Below are 14,635 nucleotides of genomic sequence, written 5' to 3'. Positions count from 1 at the left end.
GCAACATTTCACAATCTCTCACACGCACACGCAGACACGCACACGCAGACACACCCCCGTATAGCCTTAACAGACTGTTAGGGCAAGTGCTGTTAGCAAGTAGCACCTATGGAGGCTGGCACAGCACACCAGGGGGTGGGTGGCCAGTACCACGCCCGGCCGTCCTTGTCTCCCCAGTGGCGATGTTTACACATGGCACCAGGTACTCATTGAAGCCGAGTCGACCTAGGGGAGGCTCAGAACCGATTCAGATAAATGTCACTGGTGTTGGCCTTGAGCAGGAATCGAATTCGGATCACCAGGTTCGTAGCACTGTGCACTAACCACCACACGACCACTCCCCACATGCACATGGACACGATCACACACACGTGCACCCATGTGAAGGTGAGTAGGTGAGCGATGTGGGGAGCTCTACGTTGATGTATGTGTGTTGAACCTATTTCATACCGTACGTAGCCGCTCGTGTCAATAGGAGGTGTGGGGGAAGGACCAACAAACTAAACACAAAAAGCAGTTCTAAAAGAGTTTACAATTTAGAGGATGATTTAAAAGTGCGTAGCTCCAGTGGCTTCCGGATATCAGACGAAAAAACATTCCAAGCGGCCGCAGAAGCGCCCCTGAAAGCGCCACGCGATGCGGTGCCCACCGTCTTTGTTCGATGGCTGAGCCAAAAGCCGCTGCTGCTACGAGGATGAGCGGAGTTTGCGTGGCGATGGTTTATGCTCCTTGAGATCAGCGAGGTCTCGTGGTTCATTTGTGGCAACTGCTTTGTGTGTAACGAGTGGGGTGGCGAGTGAGTGGGAGGAGGGAGGCTCGTGGATGCGATGGTTGTTCGTGGTGAGGTGTAGTGAGTGAGTGTGGTGAGTGAGTGTGGTGAGATGTAGTGAGTGTGGTGAGTGAGATGAGTGAGTGTGGGAAGGCTTGGTGAGGCGTGGTGAGTGAGTGTGGTGAGTGAGTGTGGTGAGTGAGACGAGTGAGTGAGTGTGGTGAGTGAGTGTGGTGAGTGAGATGAGTGAGTGTGGGGAGGCGTGGTGAGTGTGACGAGTGAGTGAGTGTGGTGAGTGAGACGAGTGAGTGTGGTGAGTGAGTGTGGTGAGTGAGACGAGTGAACGTGGTGAGTGAGTGAGACGAGTGAGTGTGGTGAATGAGTGAGTGAGTGTGGTGAATGAGTGTGGTGAGTGAGTGTGGTGAGGCGTGGTGAGTGAGTGTGACGAGTGAGTGTGGTGAGTGAGTGAGTGAGTGTGGTGAGTGAGTGTGGTGAGTAAGTGTATTGAGTGAGTCTATTGAGTGTGGTGAGTGAGTGTGGTGAGTGAGTGAGTGTGGTGAGTGAGTGAGTGTGGTGAGTGAGTGTGGTGAGTGAGTGTGGTGAGTGAGGTGAGTGAGTGTGGTGAGTGAGTGTGGTGAGTGAGTGTGGTGAGTGAGTGTGGTGAGTGTGGTGGGTGAGTGTGGTGAGTGAGTGTGGTGAGTGAGTGTGGTGAGTGTGGTGAGTGAGTGCGGTGAGTGAGTGTGGTGAGTGTGGTGAGTGAGTGCGGTGAGTGTGGTGAGTGAGTGTGGTGAGTGTGGTGAGTGTGGTGAGTGAGTGGTGAGTGAGTGTGGTGAGTGAGTTTGGTGAGTGTGGTGAGTTTGGTGAGTTTGGTGAGTGAGTGTGGTGAGTGAGTGTGGTGAGTGTAGGGAGTGTGGTGAGTGTGGTGAGTGAGTGTGGTGAGTGAGACGAGTGAACGTGGTGAGTGAGTGAGACGAGTGAGTGTGGTGAATGAGTGAGTGAGTGTGGTGAATGAGTGTGGTGAGTGAGTGTGGTGAGGCGTGGTGAGTGAGTGTGACGAGTGAGTGTGGTGAGTGAGTGAGTGAGTGTGGTGAGTGAGTGTGGTGAGTAAGTGTATTGAGTGAGTCTATTGAGTGTGGTGAGTGAGTGTGGTGAGTGAGTGAGTGTGGTGAGTGAGTGAGTGTGGTGAGTGAGTGTGGTGAGTGAGTGTGGTGAGTGAGGTGAGTGAGTGTGGTGAGTGAGTGTGGTGAGTGAGTGTGGTGAGTGAGTGTGGTGAGTGTGGTGGGTGAGTGTGGTGAGTGAGTGTGGTGAGTGAGTGTGGTGAGTGTGGTGAGTGAGTGCGGTGAGTGAGTGTGGTGAGTGTGGTGAGTGAGTGCGGTGAGTGTGGTGAGTGAGTGTGGTGAGTGTGGTGAGTGTGGTGAGTGAGTGGTGAGTGAGTGTGGTGAGTGAGTTTGGTGAGTGTGGTGAGTTTGGTGAGTTTGGTGAGTGAGTGTGGTGAGTGAGTGTGGTGAGTGTGGTGAGTGAGTGTGGTGAGTGTGGTGAGTGAGTGTGGTGAGTGCGGTGAGTGTGGTGAGTGTGGTGAGTGAGTGTGGTGAGTGAGTGTGGTGAGTGTGGTGAGTGAGTGTGGTGAGTGAGTGTGGTGAGTGTGGTGAGTGAGTGTGGTGAGTGTGGTGAGTGAGTGTGGTGAGTGAGTGTGGTGAGTGAGTGTGGTGAGTGAGGTGAGTGAGTGTGGTGAGTGAGGTGAGTGAGTGTGGTGAGTGAGGGTGGTGAGTGAGTGTGGTGAGTGTGGTGAGTGAGTGTGGTGAGTGAGTGTGGTGAGTGAGTGTGGTGAGTGAGTATGGTGAGTGTGGTGAGTGAGTGTGGTGAGTGAGTGTGGTGAGTGAGTGTGGTGAGTGTGGTGAGTGAGTGTGGTGAGTGAGTGTGGTGAGTGTGGTGAGTGTGGTGAGTGAGTGTGGTGAGTGAGTGTGGTGAGTGTGGTGAGTGAGTGCGGTGAGTGTGGTGAGTGAGTGTGGTGAGTGTGGTGAGTGAGTGTGGTGAGTGAGTGTGGTGAGTGAGTTTGGTGAGTGTGGTGAGTTTGGTGAGTTTGGTGAGTGAGTGTGGTGAGTGAGTGTGGTGAGTGTGGTGAGTGAGTGTGGTGAGTGCGGTGAGTGTGGTGAGTGTGGTGAGTGAGTGTGGTGAGTGTGGTGAGTGTGGTGAGTGAGTGTGGTGAGTGTGGTGAGTGAGTGTGGTGAGTGAGTGAGTGTGGTGAGTGTGGTGAGTGAGTGTGGTGAGTGCGGTGAGTGTGGTGAGTGAGTGTGGTGAGTGTGGTGAGTGAGTGTGGTGAGTGTGGTGAGTGTGGTGAGTGAGTGTGGTGAGTGTGGTGAGTGAGTGTGGTGAGTGAGTGAGTGTGGTGAGTGTGGTGAGTGAGTGTGGTGAGTGTGGTGAGTGAGTGTGGTGAGTGAGTGTGGTGAGTGTGGTGAGTGAGTGTGGTGATTGAGTGTGGGAGTGGACTGCTGGCTCACTGCCCGTGTCAATCTGGTTTATAAGTGTTTTAGTGTCTGTGTGCTTTTGTGTCTGCGTGTGTACCTGTGTGTGTGTGCGTGTGTGTGTGTACCTGTGTGTGTGTGTGCGTGCGTTTGTGTACCTGTGTGTGTGTACCTGTGTGTGTACCTGTGTGTGTGCATGTGTGTACCTGTGTGTGTGTGCGTGCGTTTGTGTACCTGTGTGTGCGTGCGTTTGTGTACCTGTGTGTGTGTGTGTACCTGTGTGTGTACCTGTGTGTGTGTGCGTGTGTGTACCTGTGTGTGTGTACGTGTGTACCTGTGTGTGTGTGTACCTGTGTGTGTGTGTACCTGTGTGTGTGTGTGTGTGCGCGTGTGTACCTGTGTGTGTACGTGTGTACCTGTGTGTGTACCTGTCTGTGTGTACCTGTCTGTGTGTGCGTGTGTGTACCTGTGTGTGTGTTCGTGTGTGTGTGTGTGCGTGTGTGTGTGCGTGTGTGTGTGTGCGTGTCTGTGCATGTGTGCGTGTGTGTACCTGTGTGTGTACCTGTGTGTGTGTGTGCCTGTGTGTGTGAGTGCGTGCGTGTGCGTCTGAGGAGCGGTTATGTAACAGTTAGTGCACTGCGCTACCAAGTCGGGGACCCTGTAGAGGGAGGGGGTAGGGGGACCCCTGTGGAGGGAGGGGCTAGGGACCCCTGTGGAGGGAGGGGCTAGGGACCCCTGTGGAGGGAGGGGGTAGGGGGACCCCTGTGGAGGGAGGGGGTAGGGGGACCCCTGTGGAGGGAGGGGCTAGGGGGATCCCTATGGAAGGAGGGGGTAGAGGGACCCCTGTAGAGACCCCTGTAGAGACCCCTGTAGAGACCCCGGCAGGGGCGTGTATTCTAAGTGACTGAGGCTCGTGGTGGAGGCTGGAGATTGTGTGGGGTCAAGGGTCGCGTGATTTGCATTATCGGAGTGAACTTGAATCTCTCATCCATCCCTCAATCTCGTCCTTGAACCTTAAACCCTGCGGGGGCGTGGAGAGCAGTGGCACAGTGGTTATCATGCCGCACTACCAACCTGGTTACCCGAGTTTGATTTCCACTCACGATCAACATCGGTGGCGGTAAATATCTTAATTCTGGACCTCCCCTAGGTCAACTCGGCCTTAAACGAGTAGCTCGTACAGTGTGCGTAAACATGAGCACTGGGGAGAAAAAGGTGGCCGAGCCTGGTCCTTGCCACACCCCACCCCCTCTTTGCAGAGTTTGTTAACAGCACTTGTCCCAAAAGCGTGTTTAGGCTACATGGGGGTCTTTGTATACATGCACATGTATCTGATTGTGTGAGGAGCCCACATAGCCTTTGAAGGTCTGGACACAGTCTCATCGGTGAGCTCCTGCACCAGGCGAGGCTGCCTTGGCTGGGTCATGTACCCCACATACCCAGCCACTGCATGCCCAAGCAGCTTCTGTTTGGCCGAATAGTGGGGGCAAAACGAGTACAGCACAGGCTAGAGAAGAGATGGGGCTGATGCATAGATGCATGTGGAGCTGAGTGGACTTGCTGAAGACCATTACCAGTGGTGTCAAGATCGGCCTCGGTGGAGGAGGCTCGTGAAGGATGCTGCTGTTCAGTTGGAGGCAGTGGCCCTCCAGCAACAACGGAGGGCAGAGGAGTAACGCTCACAACAATGAGCAGAGCGCCGGGCAGCTAAAACACAGCGAGTTGGCACAGTAGGGGGCAGAGGAGGGGCATCTGCCAGCCATCTCAGTCAACCCATTGCACCTTGGTCTGTTCCGTATCCTGCCAGCAAACGTTCAGCGCTTCACGTGGCGTCAAAGTGCACATAGCCTGGCACAAGCGTCGTGGTGACTTCACTGCCACTTTGCAGTAGCGAATGGCAGACCTTGTAGTATATGTCTTTGTATGTAGGGAGCGGTAGTGTAATGGTTAGCGCGCTGCGCTACAAACCCGGCGACCCGAGTTCCATTCCCACTCACGGCCAACATCGTGGCGATTATCTGAACCGGTCCTGGGCCTCCCCTAGGTCGACTCGGCCTCAAATTAGTACCTGGTCTGGTGCGTAAAATCATCGCCGTTCTGGCCTCCATAGGTGCTACTTGCTAACGACACTTGCCGCAACAGTCTGTTCAGGCTACACGGGGGATCTTTGTCTTGGTGTGTGTGTGTGTGTGTGCAGGCTGTTTGTGGAGGCATGTGGGCAGGCTCTGGAGGTGAATGAGCGGCTGATCAAGGAAGATCAGCTGGAGTACCACGAGGACATGAAGACCAACTACCGGGACATGGTGCAGCAACTGGCCGACATCACACGTGATGCGGTACGCTCGGCGCGATGGAGGGGCAGGGGCGGAGGGGCAGGGGCGGAGGGGCAGGGGCAGAGGGGCAGGGGCGGAGGAGGCAAGTTAATATAATCAGTGTGACCAGGATAGTGACCTGGGGTCACCGCGATGAACACGGCACAGCAATGAAGCAAATAGCAATCGGTACACAAGCAAGTGTGTGTCACCTCCTGAGAGACAGCGAGCCATTGCACAAACACAGATCGGCGCTCGAGCAGTGAACGCCCAGCAAGGGTGAGGTGACGGTGGTGGTGGCGGCGGCGTTGTTGTTGCGACCTCGTCGCACCCGCAGATTGATAGCCATCACCATCGTCAGCTGATGCTGCGCATTACCCCACACCCCCACACATACCGCACGCCCCCCACTCCCGAGCAATAAACCCCAGAGCAAAGGGCAAACAACGTGTGCAGAGGGGCCGGGATCCCCGCTACCCCCTCAACCTTCACCCCCAGAGGGGCTGGGATCCCCGCTACCCCCTCAACCTCACCCCCAGGGGGGCTGAGATCACCGCTACCCCCTCAACCTTCACCCCCAGGGGGTCTGGGATCCCCGCTACCCCCTCAACCTTCACCCCCAGAGGGGCTGAGATCCCCGCTACCCCCTCAACCTCACCCCCAGGGGGGCTGAGATCACCGCTACCCCCTCAACCTTCACCCCCAGGGGGGCTGGGATCACCGCTACCCCCTCAACCTTCACCCCCAGAGGGGCTGGGATCACCGCTACCCCCCTCAACCTTCACCCCCAGAGGGGCTGGGATCACCGCTACCCCCTCAACCTTCACCCCCAGAGGGGCTGGGATCACCACTACTCCCTCAACCTTCACCCCCAGAGGGGCTGGGATCACCGCTACCCCCTCAACCTTCACCCCCAGAGGGGCCGGGATCACCGCTACCCCCTCAACCTTCACCCCCAGAGGGGCCGGGATCCCCGCTACCCCCTCAACCTTCACCCCCAGAGGGGCTGAGATCACCGCTACCCCCTCAACCTTCACCCCCAGAGGGGCTGGGATCACCGCTACCCCCTCAACCTTCACCCCCAGAGGGGCTGAGATCACCGCTACCCCCCTCAACCTTCACCCCCAGAGGGGCTGGGATCACCGCTACCCCCTCAACCTTCACCCCCAGAGGGGCTGAGATCACCGCTACCCCCCTCAACCTTCACCCCCAGAGGGGCTGGGATCACCGCTACCCCCTCAACCTTCACCCCCAGGGGGGCTGAGATCCCCGCTACCCCCTCAACCTTTACCCCCAGAGGGGCTGAGATCCCCGCTACCCACCGCCACATCCCCTGACCTGACCGCCCCCCTTCAGGGGGCGAGTGTGTGAGGGTGGTGAGGGTGTTGCGGGTGGTGCGGGTGTAGAGGGTGGTGCGGGTGGTGAGGGTGGTGCGGGTGGTGCGGGTGGTGCGGGTGGTGAGGGTGGTGAGGGCGGTGAGGGCGGTGCGGGCGGTGAGGGCGGTGCGGGTGGTGCGGGTGGTGAGGGTGGTGCGTCCGGCAAAAACAACCCCTACCTCCTCGTGGTGCTGGACGGCAACGCTGTGGTGGGCAGTGCCGTGGGGGGCAGGGCCAATTTAGATTGGCTTTTATCTTCATGGCGTTTGTAACCACCACAGTGGCCAAATGGGGGTTCTGGACTGGATAGAACGACTGGTAACCCCTCCACCTTCAATTAATTACCACTAAACCACGACGCAAAATTTAAATTAATAATCTTGTGCCGGAGGCCCTGGGGGGACAGGCTGGCTAAAGTGGCCTCTCGGGATATAGTCATCTTGTTGGGTGGCTTCAATCCCTGAGTTGGTCATGATGCTAGCAACTGGTCTGGAGTGATTGGAAGACGTGGGTCAGATCAGCTCAACAACGGTAGGAGGCTGCTATATTTTTGTGCAGCCCATGGGCTTATAATTACCAACACGCTCTTCCGGCATCGGCGCATCCACGCAACATCATGGAATGCATGCCGGGTCCAAGCAAGAACATCTGCTGGACTACATCGGGACGGAACAGCGGATGCGGGCCCATGTCCTTGACACCAGGACCTACCATGGAGCTGATCTGCCCACTGACCATCGACTTGTCATCTGTAAGATGCGCTTGCCATTCTTCCACTCCGGTGGTGGGTGTATGCCCAGGACCCCATTCAAACCCATAGTGGCATGGTCTCAGCTAGTTGATGAAAGTTGCAAGCGAGAATTTCATCATCGATTGTTGCTGGGATTGGTATCGGCCCCCACTCCTCCTGATGTCGAGGGGAAATGGGCGAGGTTTATGACTGTGGCTCATGCAGCTGCAATGGCTGCTTTGGGTACACAGTCCAGACCTCCTCAGAAACCCTGGCTGACAGAGGAGGTGTTCAGGCTGGCTGAGAAAAAGCGACAGGCCCACTCTCATTGTCTACAGCATCCCACGTCAGAGAATGGAGGAGCCTTACCGCAGCCTTCAGTCGGAGGTTCGAGAGCCGTGAGTCGCTGCAAGGATTATTGGTGGATGTGGGTTTCTGAGGAGATGGAGTCTGCCTCAGTGTCCCGCCATCACAAATGGCTCTTTAATTCCATAAAAAAAGTAACCTGCAGCGCCACACCTATTACCATCATTAGGGGAAAGAACAGTGATCCAATCTCCGTCCCCCAGGAACAGGTTTTCAGATCTGCTAAGCATATTTGTGAGGTCCAAGGGGAGGGGAATCCCTCAGTCTGGAAAACATCGTGGAACAAAGTGGGGATGACCCTGCTGAGGCTGCCATGCCTCAAATATTGGAAGAAGTCACCCCCTGTGAGTGGCTGGCTGAGGTTCCATCTGTTGAGGAAGTACTGAAGGCGATCCAGAGCCTGAGACCAGGAAAGGCACCGGGCAGAGATGATCTCCCAAGCAAAATGCTGAGGGAGGGTGGCATTTGTGCACAGACTGCTCTACATCGACATCATAACAGTTTAGACCACTGGACGGGTTCCGCAGGATTTTAAGGATGCCCTTGTGGTCTCCCACTTTAAGAAGGGCGACCACACAGACTGTAACAACTTCAGCGGCATCTCACTCCTCAGTGTGCCAGGAAAGGTCCTGGCAAGGATTATTCAACATTGCCTTGCCAGGCACGCTGAGGAGAGGCTTTCAGAGCCCCAGTGTGGTTTCAGGAAATGGCGGTCCTGCACAGATGCCATTATTTCTGTCTGTCTGCTATAGCAGAGGTGTAGGGAATTCCAACAAGACCTATATCTCTGCTTTATTGACCTGGTCAAGGCCTATGACACCATCAGTAGGCCTGGGCTCTGGGTTAATCATCGTGCTTTCTGAGTCCCTGACCCGCTGCTCACGATCATTAAGTTCGTGAAGCCTTCAATAGCTGTACCGGAGGAATTTCCATCTGGTACAGATACAGTGGGAGGCTGATCGATGCCCGGGTGCGGTCAAGGGATGGCTCCCTATTGCTCAACCATGTTATGTATGCCAATGATCTAGTAATTGCTGCTCACTCAGAGGAGGAGTTTGAGGCACTGCTGCTGAACCTGGAGCTTGCCACGAATAGGTGGGGACTTACCATCAGCCCCACCAAAACTAAGCACCTGCCTGGGTATTTTGTACCATCGAACACTCCACCCCCACAACTCCCAATTGGTGATAGGGCAGTTGTGGAGAGAGTGGAGAGTTTCCATACCTGGGCAGTGTGCTCATGACGGGCTCCGGTTTGACAGCAGAGGTCTCACTCCGAATTAGTTGAGCGGCATTATCTTTTCATCGGTTGCATAATGCTGTGTGGAAGATACCTGGTCTATCGCTCCGCACGAAGCTTCAGGTCTTCTCAGCCACAGTCATTCATTCCCTCCCTTCTCTACGCTTGCGAAACGTGGACCCCCCTAATGGAACATCTTCGCCGGTTAGAAACATTTAGGCTGGCCTGTCTACGATCCATCTTGGGTTTAACCAGGTTGGATTGTGTGAGGAGCTCACATATCCTTGAAAGATCTGGACAAAGTACCATCGGTGAGGTCCTCCGGCAGGCAAGGCTGCGTTGGCTGGGCCATGTAGCCCGCATGCCCAGCCACCCCATGCCCAAACAGCTTTTGTTTGGCCGGATCGAGGGGGATAAACGGGTGCGGCACGTGCTAGAGAAGAGATGGAGTGATGTGGTACAGGAGGGTGTGGAGCTGAATGGACTTGCCAATGACTGGTACCAGTGGTGTCAAGATCGGCCTCTGTGGAGGAGACTCGTGAAGGACGCTACTGGGCAGTTGGAGGCAGTCGCCCTCCAGCAACAACGCAGGGGGGAGGAGCGATGCTCACAGCAACGAGCGGAGCGCCGGGTGGCTAAAGCACAGCAAGTTGGCACAATAGGGGGCACAGGTGGTTCATCAGCCAGTCATCTCTGTCAGTCGACCTGTGGCACCTGGGTCTGACCTGTGGCACCTGGGTCTGCCCCGTGACCCCCTACCAGCGGGCGTTCGACATTGATGAGGGTGGTGAGGGTGGTGAGGGCGGTGAGGGTGGTGTGAGCAGTGAGGGTGGTGCGGGTGGTGAGGGTGGTGAGGGTGGTGAGGGCGGTGAGGGTGGTGCAGGAGGAATCAAATTTCCAGTGGGGGCACGGGGTCAGAACGTTGCACCAACAAACAATTCAAACACACAATAGGAGTGCAAAGTGTAGAAAAGGTAAACAAACCACTTATATACAAATATATACAAATACCAGGCAAGGCCCGCTGAGCTACTAGCAGAACAAAGTGGCCGATCATCATCATTACCGTGTCGAAATGTGTAGTAGCCCGAATAATCTCGGTGCATGTTTCTAAACCACTACCCTCTCTGCCCCCCCCCCCAGGTCCCCATGGAGTCGGGGCCCCCCACGCGCCCCTCTCTGCGTGACTCCGTCCACGTGTTCAGCGCCATCAGCGGCACCCCCACGGGGACGACGCTCAGCGGGGTCCCCCACTCCTCCTCCTCCGTTTGAGGGGGGCCCTGGGGTCCCCCACTCCTTCTCCACGTGAGGGGAGTCGTGGGTGTGCCCTGGTAGATGGAGGGGGTCCATTGAGAACGATGGGGGGTTGGGGGGGGGCTGGAGGATTATGGTTGTCCCGTACGGGTTCACAGTGACCGAGTCTCTGTCCGCATGGACTCACAATGGCCGCGTCTCGCGTCATCGATCATCATGGTCATGCGGCTAATGAGGGTTCACATTGGGCGCGTCTCGAGTAGTTGTTCATAATGGCCGTGCCTAAGACTATTTTATTTATATTGGCCTCGTGTCTACAGGAGGGTTCTGCGTGTCTGTAGCGCTGGGTGCGCGATGGCGGCGCCGTAGCGGCTGCCGCACGGCAAGGGGTTGCCGGGTCGCCGTGGGAGCGGCGGGAGGGGGCTGCGTGGATGCGCCCCGTGTCACGGGTCACTGTACATAGCGCCGCCGCGCCCATGGGTGGGGGTGGGTGTTGGTGGAGTTTTTATTTAAGGCGGAGCCTCCCGCAGCCAAAACGACGTTTGACTCGGGCCACGCAACGATCCGAACACGTCTTGTGTGTGTGTGTATGTATGTGTGTGTGTATGTGTGTGTATGTATGTGTGTGTGTATGCGTGTGTGTATGTATGTGTGTGTGTATGTGTGTGTATGTATGTGTGTGTGTATGTGTGTGTGTGTATGTATGTGTGTGTATGTATGTGTGTGTATGTATGTGTGTGTATGTGTGTGTGTGTATGTGTGTGTGTGTATGTGTGTGTGTGTGTATGTGTGTGTATGTGTGTGTGTATGTGTGTGTGTATGTGTGTGTGTATGTGTGTGTGTATGTGTGTGTGTATGTGTGTGTGTATGTGTGTGTGTATGTGTGTGTGTATGTGAGCTCCTCCGGCAGGCAAGGCTGCGTTGGCTGGGTCATGTAGCCCGCATGCCCAGCCACCGCATGCCTAAACAGCTTTTGTTCGGCCGGATCGAGGGGGCTAAACGGGCGCAGCACGGGCTAGAGAAGAGATGGAGTGATGTGGTACAGGAGGATGTGGAGCTGAGTGGACTTGCCGATGACTGGTACCAGCGGTGTCAAGATCGGCCTCAGTGGAGGAGGCTCGTGAAGGACGCTACTGGGCAGTTGGAGGCAGTCGCCCTCCAGCAACAACGGAGGGCGGAGGAGCAACGCTCACAACAACGAGCGGAGCGCCGGGTGGCTAAAGCACAGCAAGTTGGTACAGTAGGGGGCACAGGTGGTGCATCAGCCAGTCATCTCGGTCATCTCGGTCAGTCGACCCGTGGCACCTGGGTCTGCCCCGTGACCTCCTGCCAGCGGGCGTTCGACACTTCACGTGGCCTCAGGGTGCACATGGCCTGGCACAAGCGTCGTGGTGACGTCACCGCCACTTAGTGGCGAATGGCGGTTGTTGTTGTTGTATGTGTGTGTGTGCGTGTGTGGGGAGCGGTGGTGCAGTGGTTATCGCGCTGTGCTCCCAAATCGGTGACTCGAGGTTGATTCCCGCTCACGGCCAACACCACCGGTGACGATTGTCTGAATGGGTCCTGAGCCAGCCTCAGCCTCGACTGAGTAGCTGGTGCGGTGTGTGAAAACATCGCCGCTGGGGAGACACGGGCGGCCGGGCGTGGTGCTGGTCACCCACTCCCTCGTGTGATGTGCCGGCCTTTATAGATTCTCGCTAACAGCACTTGCCCCAACAGTCTGTTAAGGCTATACTGGCGGATCTTTGACTTTGTTTTTGTAAGTGTGTATATGTATGTGTGCATGTTGAACTTTTTTCGCACCGTATGTAGCCAACCGTACTAATCGGAGGTGCGGGGGGAGGACAATGGATACGAGAGTGAGAGAGCGCTGCTCAATCTCACGGTGAGCATCGCCTTCGAACTCACCGGGTGAGCGAGGCTGCCATGATCACCATCGGCACACCGTCACACGCCTGTGTCGGGTGGTGGAGGGCCCCATGACACAAATTTGTTCAGATCACTCCGTGGCCCAAACCAAGCAGTCGATAATGAATCCTTTATTACTATTATTACGGTGGTTGTTGTTGTGGTTGTTGTTGTTCATTTTAAATGTGTCTCCGTGACAATGCAATCAATAAAGGTGGTGGTCACGAGAGGCGCGTAGTGACGCTGCTGGGTCAGAGTGCGGGGGGCCACGTGGGCCCCACAGCCCGTGGCGGTGATGCTGGAGACCCAACCCAGAGCGCTAACACCACACACCCGTCCCCTTCCCCAGCCCCTACTGGCTGGCATGGTGAGGTACGGTCAAGCAGCCCCACCCACCATCAATTGTGTGTCTGAGAGACTGGGTCTTCGTAGGAGCCTGTGGGTCTCTGTGCGAGTCTGTGGGTCTCTGTGCGAGTCTGTAGGTCGCTGTGCGAGTCTGGGTCTCTGTGCGAGTCTGTAGGTCTCTGCGTGAGTCTGAATCAAAACCTCGAACAGCTGGAGACGGAGGCCGGCGCAGAAATCGCTTGGGGTGACGCAGTTGGAATCCGCGAGGAGAGAGGGAACGAAAAGAGAGAGCTGCGTTCTTCCCAGACCTCCACCACAGGGGGAGCAGTGACGGTCGTTATGGAGGAGTGCGATCTCATCCTGTCCGGGAACGGAGAGTTGTAGAAGAGTTGAACTTTACTTTGTATAAACCAGCCGGGAGCCTCGGGTGCGCGTCTTCAGGTAGAGTTGCTCAGCCGGCACGGAGGGCCCTGGAACTGCGGCCCGGTCGGCTCGTTGAAGGGAACGCAGCAGCAGCAGCAGCCAATGTTGAGGTTCTGCTGCTGCTGCTGCTCACCACCACCACCACGAGAGGGCTTCAGCAGAGAGGCTTCGTGGAGCTTTGCTGTTCCTCCTCCTTTGCGCAAACCACGGTGGGTTTACTGTGCGGTCCGTAGTTTGGGTTGCATGTCCCCAGCTGCTCCACCCTGGCTGGGTGTGTAGTATATCTCGGTGGGTCTCTTGTGTCCTTGTGTGCCTCTGGCTCTACGGGGTCACTGCACGAGTTTATTTCAGCGTGTCCACTGTGGTGATTGGTAAAGGAAATGGCAGGTGGACGGGTTACCAGCCCCTCGCACACACTAACCTTACTTCATACACACCCCCCACTCACATACCACCACGGTCCACACACGCACATAGCCCGCACCACTTACACACAGCCTCTACCACAAACTCTTATTTGGCAGAGCCAGACTGAATTCCCCCCCCACCCACCCCTCTCGAGGTTCCTCCAGGAACAGGAGACTCCAGCGATTAGCCACGTGGAATGTTCGGACTCTCGCTGCAGAGGAGATACTTCCACTACTCTTAAGGGAGATGGACGGGTACTGCCTGGACCTCTGGGGAATACAGGAGGTCTAGTGGACCGGTTCTAGCTCCAGTCAACATGAGGAGTGGACAGTTCTCCACTTGGGGCACGAAACTGCCAAACAAAAGGGAGTGGCATTGCTTTTCAACAAAAGAATGAATGTTTGTGGGAGCATAGCGGTGAGGTGTGGGAAGTTGTAAGTTCCAGGCAGTTGTGGGCTCCCCTCCCCATCAGCAAGATGCGAGGAATGGCGGTGGTGGTTGCTTACACCCCCACCGAAGATGGGATGCAAATAAGGCCATTGGGTCAGACCCCTTCTATGACCTCGTGTCCTAGGTGCTGGCTAAAGTGGCCCTCGTCCTCAGGATCGAGTCATCCTGTTGGGTGACTTGAATGCCCAAGTGGGTCATGACACAGGCACTTGGGCTGGAGTGATTGGAAGGCATGGGCCAGAACAGCTCAATAACAGCCCATGGGTTTGCAATCACCAACACGCTGTTTGGGCATCGGCGCATCCACACAACACGGATGCACGCCGGGTCCAAGCAAGACTATCTGCTGGACTATATAGTGACAGAGCATCAGATGCGGTGTCCATGTAGAACTCCATTGAAACCCACAGCAGCCTGGTTTCAGCTTGCTGGGGATAGTTGCAATCAGGAATCTCAACATCGCTTGCAGCTGAGGTTTGTACCGTCGTCGTCCCGCCCCCGCCCCTCCTGATGCCGAGGGGAAATGGGTGAGGTTCAGGACTTTGGCTCATGCAGCTATAATGGCTGCATTGGGTATGCAGTCTATACCTCCC

General features: G+C 56.1%; 1 protein-coding gene across 6 annotated transcripts in view; it reads left to right on the top strand.

Annotated features, from left to right (window-relative positions):
* The window catches only part of DOCK9 (dedicator of cytokinesis 9), a 123,754-nt gene extending 111,111 nt beyond the window's left edge, over positions 1 to 12,643 (top strand). For all 6 annotated transcript variants that reach the window (XM_078880257.1, XM_078880253.1, XM_078880252.1 and 3 more), the window contains 2 exons: positions 5,429 to 5,567; positions 10,398 to 12,643. In XM_078880257.1, coding sequence (XP_078736383.1) covers positions 5,429 to 5,567; positions 10,398 to 10,526 — 268 coding nt within the window. In that variant the 3' untranslated portion in view covers positions 10,527 to 12,643. The remainder of the gene's footprint in view (positions 1 to 5,428; positions 5,568 to 10,397) is intronic.
* The last annotated feature ends 1,992 nt before the right edge of the window (positions 12,644 to 14,635 follow it).

The sequence above is a fragment of the Lampetra fluviatilis genome, chromosome 56 (assembly GCF_964198595.1).
Source record: "Lampetra fluviatilis chromosome 56, kcLamFluv1.1, whole genome shotgun sequence".
Lineage (NCBI taxonomy): Eukaryota > Metazoa > Chordata > Hyperoartia > Petromyzontiformes > Petromyzontidae > Lampetra > Lampetra fluviatilis.
Note: the sequence above shows the minus strand (reverse complement) of the source record. Positions and strands in the feature narration are given on the sequence as shown.